Below are 10,179 nucleotides of genomic sequence, written 5' to 3'. Positions count from 1 at the left end.
ATAATGGTTCAACTTGTTGTCCGCCTACCTGCCTATTTATTGTAATTAGATCCTTTTATATTTCTATAAAAAAAAACTCAAGTTGGAATTAAAAAATATATATATGAAGGATACAGTTGCAAATAAAATTACAAATATTATATACAAAGAAATATTTAGAGCTTTACGAATTTCAACCTTTTATTTTTATATTTTGTATTGTGTTATTTATTCTACCATATATTATATCTTTATATATGTCGAACATATTTTTTATATTTCACATTATTTTATTACTTAAATAAAATTATTTGTTCTAACCCGTGTTCTACATGGGTACCTAACCTAGTAATAAAATACATAAAGATTACATTCTAACATATTTCGCGTTTAAAGCTCGCCAGAAAGTGAAGGGTGGCGACCGGCCAGAAAATCCAAGTGAAATGGGGAAGGGGAACAATGGGTGGGTTTAATTAAAGTTTACATTTTGCCCTATGAAGTTAAGAACATATTCATTAAGTTTAAAATCCAGTTGAACCCGTTTTACCCTTGACTTAACGCTAAAAATCTAACGAAGTTAACGACTTTGGCATAATCAACAAGAAATGGGAAACCTCAATGGTTCAGTTGCACGAATGTAACTTTTTGAACGAAAGTCACTAAATTGATGAAATCTCAGGAATGATTTTGGCACTTTTAGTATCTATAATTTGCATTTTCTGCGCAATATATATGATTTTGAATAGAGGTGCACCAATCGGGTCTTTCAAATACCCGGTTCCGGGTATGGAACCGGGTTTGGTTATAACTTGTATTGAAAAACCGGGTATTACCGGGTCCAGGTCGGGTTGGGGTATTGTCTCTAAAAAGCATACCCTATGCATTGGGTTCGGGTTCGGGTCTAGGTATTTTAAAATCAGGTATTTTACCCTATTTTTGGGTATTGAAAAAACCATATTTTCAGGTTTTTTTTTTTTTTTGGCTTTTCTGAGTATTTTTCGGGTATAGATTGGATTTGTTAAGAGGTTGCACTTTTCAGGGGTATTTATAAGTTATTTTTCTGGTATAGATTGGGTATTTGAAATACATCGGTTTCGGTATTGAAAAACCCAGTTCCTGGCATGGAACCGGTTCGAGTTTTCGGTATTATTGAGTACAAATCGGGTCCGGTTCAGGTACGGGTTTTAGTACTGAAATGTATATCCTATCCGTACCCTACGGGTAGGGTCGGGTATTAAAATCCGGGTATAAGAAAACCTGGTTCCAGTTCCGGATTTGGGTTCGGGTTTTTTGAACGCGCACCTCTAGTTTTGAACCTCATTTACATAGTTTATATTAATTAATTTCAAACAAGTTAACAGGTGGTTCGACCTATACTGTGCTTCTTTTACAAAGTGGAAGTATGATGTGTTTGTAAGTTTTAGAGGAGAAGATACCTGCAAGACATTTGTAGATCATCTATTCTCGTATCTTGAAGATCGACAAATCTTCACTTACAAGGACTATGAAGATCTTCCTCGGGGAGAACCCATTGGCTCATCCCTCTTTATTGCTATTCAACAATCGCGGATAGCCATCATTGTATTCTCAAAAAACTATGCTAGCTCTTCTTGGTGCTTGGATAAACTTGAATTTATTATGAAAAACAAGGACGAGAGTGAGCAAACCGTTATACCTATATTTTATGACGTGGAACCCTCAGAACCCAGAAAACAAATAGGGTATTATGGAGAAGCTCTTGCCCAGCACGAGTTAAAAAACAAGAACAAAGTTGAATCTTGGAGAGAAGCACTTGTGAAGGCAAGCAACCTTTCTGGATGGGAACCGCGGGCTATGGCCAACGGGTAATTTTCTTCTTTAATTCTTTCAAATATTTGTACATAAGATATTTACATACACGAACTAGTATATAACAATAATCTTAAGAGTATCTCCAATAAGGAATTCTTGAGGTGTTTTTGAGAAGAGATAGATGATGTGGATGAAAGAGGTGATGATGTGGAGGAGATCGAGAGTGTTGGGTGAGATTCCTGATGAAAAATGAGTTTGTGAGGTGAGTGAGAGGAGAGAAGAGACAAGATAGAGAAAAGATAAGGTATTTTGTGGGCTCAGGTGCCGTATGACACCCAAAAACACATCTATTGGAGATGGTCTCATATTCTTTCATTATTTATTAGAAAAAAGCATTCGGTATTTCCCATGGTAATTGTATTGCAATATTTCTTACTTTCAAAAATCGTTAACGAAAAATATAACATCTTTTCATGCATGGTGATCGCTATAAAACATTTATGTTATTGACTTTTTTGTCAACGTCTGTTCGACTTTTTTGTCAACGACTGTTTTAATGTAAATTCTAGGATGCATTTTGCTTTGGAATATCAGTTTTAAATAATCACAACTATGCTTTATTGACAAACAACACTCTTGGCTGGTGGCAATCACAACTAAAGGTGCATTGTTTATAACGGTCCGCAACTAACGGAGGACTACCGCTATTTGTAGGTCGTTGGAAGCTCACATTTTTTTCCCGGAAAACTCAACATTTCCGTCCCAAACATCTTTGTAATCTTAGATCGAACCTTTAGGAATCTTTTTTTAGTAAGAGCCTCATTTATTTAGGCAGTCGGAACCCTAGAACCACCGTCGCAATCGGTTGGTGGTGCTCAAGTGGTGGTGGTGGTGTTCAGGTGGTGTTTAGGTTGAGTTTTCCAGTAAAAACTTTTTTCTGGCGACCTGCAACTAACGCAGTTAGTCCTCCGTTAGTCGTGAACTGTTATAAACAATGCACCTTTAGTTGGGACTACCACCAGCCAAGAGTGAAACCGGGACTGTTATTTGCCAACAGGACATAGTTAAGATTATTTATAACCAATATCCCTTTTGATTTATGTGAAAGTACTTCACACCTTTGAGTGATAGTGATGCGCTGAATGTTGGGTTAATCTTGATGTTGCGGGCCAAGTACGGGCAAAGTCGGTTACCGGTTCTGTTTAATTGGGTACGGGTCTGATAAAACGGGTCATTTTCTTTACTGAATATAGTACCCCTTTTGCTTTTTCCGAGTACATAAGCTTTCTTCTCTGCAAGTTATATTCAATTCGCATTCACATTCACATATAGAAGGCAATCAATGGTTTGTTTTTGTAGTGTGTGTAAACCTTGGGGCCTAAGCCAACACTGAAGCGTATGTTAAGTACTTCATCGCATATATGGCTTTTTCATCTTTTTGTGCATATGAACTAATTCTCATTTATGCAATTTGCAGGCATGAAGCAAAAGCCATCAGAATAATTTGTGAAGACATTAAACAGAAATTATTGCTTAAATTGATGACACATACCGAAGAAAGTTCTGAAGTAAGTGCCAACGTAGACTTAATTGGCGTAGAGACCCGAATGCAAGAGTTGAAATCATTTCTAAAAGTTGGCTTAGGTGATGTTCAGATGGTTGGAATATGTGGGATGTGGGGTAGTGGTAAGTCTACTCTCGCATCTTCTATTTATGACAACATAAGTCATGAGTTTGAAGGTTGCTGCTTTGTCAAAAATGTTAGAGCGGAATCAAGAATGCATGGCTTGAAAGAGTTACAAGGGAAAATTCTTTCGGATATTCTAAAATTAGAAATAATGCTTACGAACATGGAAGAAGGAATATGCGAGATGGAGAGAAGATTGTCTCAAAACAGTGTCTTAATTATCCTTGATGATGTAGACCACATCGACCACCTAAAGATGTTAGCTGGATCCAAAAATTGGTTTGGTATTGGGAGCCGAGTAATAATCACCACTAGAAACCAAGATCTGTTGAATGCTCACAATGTTGTAACACGCAGCGTCAGGATGTTAGATGCTAAAGAGGCTATTGAACTTTTTAGTAGGCATGCTTTTGGGCAAAGTAAGCTTGTACAAGGTTTGGAGGATGTTTCAAAAATGATGGTTCCTAAGTTAGGCGGACATCCATTAGCACTTATAAGTTTAGGCACTTTTCTACATGGCGAAGACAAGAGCGAGTGGATGAGTCTCTTGGCTAGATTAATGTGTATCCCGGTTGACAAAATTCTGAAAAAGCTTGAAACTCCTGATGATGGAGTGGCTAGGAATATCATTCCTCGGTTTCTTACTTTGTAACATGTTTTTAGTTGGTTTCTGATGTCCCACCAGCGATATGTGAAAAGACTGGGCTATCATTGGAAACATATATGAGCGTTGGTGATGTGGGTCTTGCCCAAAATTTTCATGGAAAGATAATCAATGGTAGGCTGGAGTAGGCATGTTCAAAACGGTTTGGGACTGAACCGGTTCCTAACCGGTTCCTATATTCAAAACCCCCTTTTAAACCGGTTCCAGGCTCGAACCTGTTAGGGAACCGAACCGGTTCTCCCACCCTCGGACCCCTAACCTATCTAACCGATTCTTACCGGTTCCTAACCCGGTTCCTGTACCGTAACCGGTTCCAACCGGTTACAGTGTAAAATTTTTTTTTTTTTCGTTTTTCGTTTGCAATTTGGATTCTAAACTACGATTCGTATTTGTATAACATGAAAAATTAAAAAAAACAATTAACGTAAAAATAAACAATTAACTGATGAAGAAAAGACAACTACTGAAGATGTTTGCCACTGAAGACAACTACTGAAGGTTGCCACTGAAGACAACTACTGAAGGTTGCCACTGATGACAACTACTAAAGGTTGCCACTGATGAGGAATACTCATCAGTGGGAACATTCATCAGTTGCAGACTTTGTTGTCACTGATGCAAAATATGAATCAGTGACACATCAGTTGCAGAGTTTCATCAGTTGGAACATCATCAGTTAAATATTTAACCATTGTACAATGTAAACTTGTTCATTGGATTTGCAATACAAGTGCATTTAGTTTTTTTTTTTCGTTTTTCGTTTGCGATTTGGATTCTAAACTACGATTCGTATTTGTATAGCATGAAAAATAAACAAAACAATTAACATAAAATTCATTTTATTTACTTTAAGAAGTTCAAAAAAAAAGGTTACATGTTTTAAAATCTTCAAAAACAAACTAACAAAACATTAAACTTATAAATATAAAGTTGTGACATATTATTTCTAGAAAAGCCTTCTTGTTCGTCGTAATTATTGAGCGGCGACTTCTTCCTCGGAATTACTTGTAGAAATGCCTTCTTGTCCGTCGTGCACTCGAACATCAAGTGGTGTTTCATCTTCGAGAGTGGTTACGTGTTGAATACGATCGATTGAGTCCAAGTGATCCTTTAAGCAAATGCATATCTCCACCGACTCCGAATTTAGTCTTGTTCTTCTCACCGATATTACCCTGCCACTAAGAGAAAAAGATGATTCCGAAGCTACCGTAGAAGCTTGGACGGTTAGTAAATCACGGGCCATGGTGGCAAGAATCGGAAACTCGGTTTCCTTTACCTTCCACCAAGCCAAAACATCAAAAGTGTCATATTCCTCTTCGGATAAACCGGTAGAGTAATCATTTGCACTATACCTTCCTAGTTCGCTTGAAGGGGTGTTACCCCTTTGTTTTTTAGCCGTTACGTTGCGAACGGTGTTCATAAGGCTAATCATGGGATCTCGTACTCTAGTAGCACTTGAACTTGATGAAGACCCCCCCCCCCCGGCATAGGCATGTGTATGTTTGACCCATATTTATTTAAATAAAAGTCATACATAAATTTAAAATTCAAGTTAAAATCATTTTTTGCCTCTGTTGAAAAGTTTGGGTCAACTTCATGCATTTCTAAGGCTGAAAAAATTTCATCTATCACACATTCAACCCCCGTAACATTTAACATTGGGTTTAAAGCGGCGGCGCAAGTAAAAACCGGTGGCAATTCAAGAAAGTATTTTTTTAATTTAAACTTCATTGGTAATATGATGTTTGAAAACATTGGATTTTTATTTTCAAATTCTTTAAGATTGTTAACGATTAAAACTAACTCCGAAAGAACCAAGAGACTTGTCGGATAATACGTTCCCGATAGTTTCGTAGTTGATGTTTTAAAAACTTCAAGAAAAGTCGATAAGTCATTGATAATTTCCCATTTCTCATTTGAAAAGGGGATTGCCAAATCATTCTCGGCAAGACTAGAATGAAACATTTGTAAAGTTTCTCTTTGTTTCAAAGCACTTTGAAACATTATGCAAGTGGAATTCCATCGATGAGGTACATCCCAATTAGCTCCCAAAGCTTTTCTTCCCATATCTTTACAAAATTTTCTATATTCCATTTGTCTTTTTTTACTTTTCTTAAAAACTTCATGTATCATTAGTCTAAAATCGTTTATAACCGATGAACCTCATCCGAAGCAAGTCCGTCTTGCACGATTAAATTAATGATATGTGCAACACACCTTGAATAAAAAAATACACCATTGCAAATCGGCGTATATTTTAATTTTAATTTATCAACCGCCGATGTATTATTCGACGCGTTATCAAATGCCATTGAAAATATTTTATTTTCTAGTTTATAAGTTTTTATAACATAATCTAAAATTCAAACAAATTATCTCCCGTATATGGATACTCAAAGAGTTCGAAAGCAATGGTGCGTTTCATCATTTCCCACGATGACGGGTCTACCCAATGAGCGGTGACACAAAGATAAGATACGGGTAGACCATGTGGAGCCGACCAAACATCACTAGTTAAGTTTATTCCCGTATTTATATTTTCAAAATATGCAATTAGTACCTCTTTGGCCTTCTTCCACAATTTTAAACAATAACGTTTAAGAGTATGACGACTTACGTGAGTGTATTGTGGTTGAATCATGGCGGTTAAGCGAGGGTTGTCGAAGTGGCTAAACGGCAAAGCTTCTTGAATCACAAACTTCGCCATACGATCTTGAACTCGATCAATTTGGTATGTAAATATTCCGCCTTCACTATCCATTTGCGTTTGTTGCGAATCGACGTTCTTTTTCAACGCCTTGCAATACGGTTTTTCGATGTGTTTCTTCAAATTTGAATTCGAAAGTGGGTTTAAATAAATCCCACAAAACTTGCACCGAGCCTTCAATGAATGGTCACTCAATTCAACCAAATCCCAATTGCACCAAATCTCTTAATTACGATTATGAGGTACAATACGAACGAAACTTGGTTCGGCGTTGGAACCTTGACCAACCGATGATTGTGAGGCAGCCATAACAACAAATATGAATATAGAAGAAGAGAAAACAAGAGATTAGAGAACTCAAAACGTTGTAATAGCGTTTTTTTGTATTTTTTGCGTTCGGGTTTGCGTTTTGAGTGTTGTGATGAACCCATGACACCAAATACAGTGGGGTGCTTGGGGGAGCCAAAAACGGCTTTTTTGACCCCAACGGTCAAAAAACGGCCAAAAAAACGATTTCCAACGGCTATATTCGATCCAACGGCTAGAACCGGTTAGGAACCGGTTCCGGATGGTTCGGTTCCAGAACCGGTTCCGGTTCCTACCCGCCCCCACTCAGAAATGCAAGAACCGGTCACGGATCATCGGGTTGAATCAGATAGGGTCCGGTTCCTACAAAAAACGGGTAGGAACCGGTTCGGGTCCGGTTCGGGTCCACCGGTCGGTTCCAGGAACCGGTGTTCAACGAAACCGGTTCCTGGAAAAACTATCTTCTGTTATGAATATTTATTTAACAAGATCAAGATATACCATCTAGAACTACCAAGTAACTGGATGAGCTTTTTGTCAAATTTATTGATAATGTATCATACTGTATGTTCATCAAATAGTTAACCTTGTCTAAAGAAAATGTTAATCTTTTGTAGTATAAATATTAAATACTAGCTCAATGTAAAAGAGAAAATGCACTCATGCATACACATTCATAAGTGATACATTTTACTACTTCCTCTCTTTGCCAAATCTTCTAAGGTATATTGGCTTTTAATGATCCCAACTATTGTCTTTTGGTCACTGCTGGTCCCAACTAATGAATTGGCTACTAATGGTCCCAACTTTTAAAGTAGTTGCTCATAACGGTCCGCGACTAACAGAATCCTAACGTCGTTAGTTTCAGGTCGCCGGAAAACTCAATTTTTTTTTCCCGAAAACTCAACATTTTCATCCCAAACATCTTGCAGATAACTTCCTATCGGACCTTTAGGAACCTTTTTCTAGTAAAAGCCCCAATTATTGAGGTTGCCGGAAACCTTAGAACTATCGTTGGAATCGGTTGATGGTGCTCAAGTGGTGGTGGTTGGTCAATTGGTGGTGGTTGCGGTGTTCAGGTAGTGTTTTCCGGCAACAAATTTGAATTTCCAGCCAAAAACGTTTTCCTGACAACCTGAAAGTAATTCTGTTAGTCGCTGCCCATTAAAAACAAATACTTTAAAAGTTGGGACCATTAGTAGCCAGTTCATTAGTTAAGACCAGCAATGACCGAAAGACAATAGTTGAGACCATTAAAAACCAATATACCATCTTCTAAAGTTATCCAGTTTTAGCGCTAATCTTGTGTTAATTCTTGTTAAATTATAACATCTTGATTATGCATATATGAATTCTTGATTATTCATTTAGGCTCTAAATGTAAGATTTTAACTCAATACTTAGGTTATACTGAACATAAATTATAAGGAATAAATAGCGTCCATCACAATGAACACACGAGCCAGTTCAATATTTCTAAGAATACCAAGTTAGCATAAAGAAACACACACAAGAACAAGTCCATTCTAGTCAAACCAAAGCCGTTCTTAGATATAACAAGCAGACATGTACAATGACAATATCCACAACAAATTCACTCTCAATAGCCATAAATAAGCTTTCCCTAAATTGATTTACCCCGTAAATAATTCAGAGTTCATGTGGATATTAATAATAGGGATTTTTACATATTTCTTTTTACTAATTTACCCCCTAAATAATTTAGAGTTCATGTGGATATTAATAATAGGGATTTTTTACGTATTTGCTCTTACTAAACAACACAAATTACATATTTCCTCAACCAACAAATTTAATTACATATTTACCTTTTTCAAATCAAATTACCCATTTACCCCTCAAATAAATTAAATCAATTAAATATAAAAAAACAAAGTTATGTAAGTAGTTAGAAGAGTTAAACGCACATCATCTTCTCCGACCTACTTCCGACAACTCGAATACCAGGCGAGTTTTTGACCACTACATCACCATTGCAAACCACCACCCCCACTACATCACCATCTCTTACGACCCTAGTTCCGTCTCCTACCTCCACACCCTCTCCTCTTCCACAGTCTCCCTCCACTAAACCCCTCCGGCGACGCCAATTACCCCACCCCCGAAGCTCTCAAATGGGTAAAAAGACATCAACCACGTTTATATCTAAATCTAATCCTATCGCTTCAAATCAAAATGTGATTGTCGTGGTGGTCATTGGAGATGCGGTCAAGCAAGCCGGTAAAACGAAATGGTGGTGGATTCTGTGGGGTGATGGGTTGTGTGTGGTGGTTCAGAGAGAGAGAGAGAGAGCGAAACTTAACCGGAGAAAGGATCGGTGTGAAGGTAAAGTGGCCACTTACCATGTTTAGATCAAATTTCTATGTGTGGTAACTGTGGTGCACCATACCACGTTTAATGTTGTTGTTTAATTAAGGGTATAGTAGTCCACTAATACATTAATTTTAGTTAAATGGGTAAATATGTAATATATATGTTTAAGGGAGAAATATGTAATTATTTTTTTTTAAGTTAGGGAAATATGTAATTAAGCAACTTAGCAATGGGAAATATGTAAATGCTCCGTCATAATATTTGATTTTCATGTTTTCAATATTGGTGTTTTTCTGGTATTTCTTGGTATTTTCAATGATACTGTATTGAACAATGAAAACCATATAGAATAATGAAAACCCCGTAAAGTGTTATGTATTATTAATCAACTATATAATAATCAAACTCTACTAATATATTCTATAATATTCTCTCTAATAACCATTACTAAAGCGACAAAATCGGTATGGCATTCGGCTTAGGAGTGTTCATTGGTTCGGAGTTCGAATTATTCGTGTTATTCAGTTCAGGTTGGAATTTCATTTGGGTGAAAACAAAAATAAAACTGAAAACCGAATAAGAATTTGGTTTAGTTTCCTACTTAATAAACTATCTTTTCTTTTTGGAAAAAAAATCCTATTTTTCAACAAAATACACCTGATAAAGCTATTTTTTTTCTTGATTATTATTAGTCTTCGATTATATTGTTTT

General features: G+C 36.7%; 1 protein-coding gene across 1 annotated transcript; it reads left to right on the top strand.

Annotated features, from left to right (window-relative positions):
- Positions 1-584: 584 nt before the first annotated feature.
- On the top strand, positions 585-4,109 carry LOC143626041 (disease resistance protein Roq1-like). The gene is made up of 4 exons (XM_077096228.1): positions 585-616; positions 726-884; positions 1,341-1,823; positions 3,248-4,109. Exons 1-4 carry the CDS (start codon positions 585-587, stop codon positions 4,107-4,109), a joined length of 1,536 nt encoding a protein of 511 aa, XP_076952343.1.
- The last annotated feature ends 6,070 nt before the right edge of the window (positions 4,110-10,179 follow it).

This window comes from Bidens hawaiensis, unplaced genomic scaffold (genome assembly GCF_021521415.1).
Source record: "Bidens hawaiensis isolate Kalapana, Puna unplaced genomic scaffold, B.hawaiensis_p1.1 tig00004282_1, whole genome shotgun sequence".
In the NCBI taxonomy this organism is placed as follows: Eukaryota; Viridiplantae; Streptophyta; class Magnoliopsida; order Asterales; family Asteraceae; genus Bidens; species Bidens hawaiensis.
The sequence above is the reverse complement of the archived record's forward strand: the minus strand, read 5'-3'. Positions and strand labels throughout refer to the sequence as shown.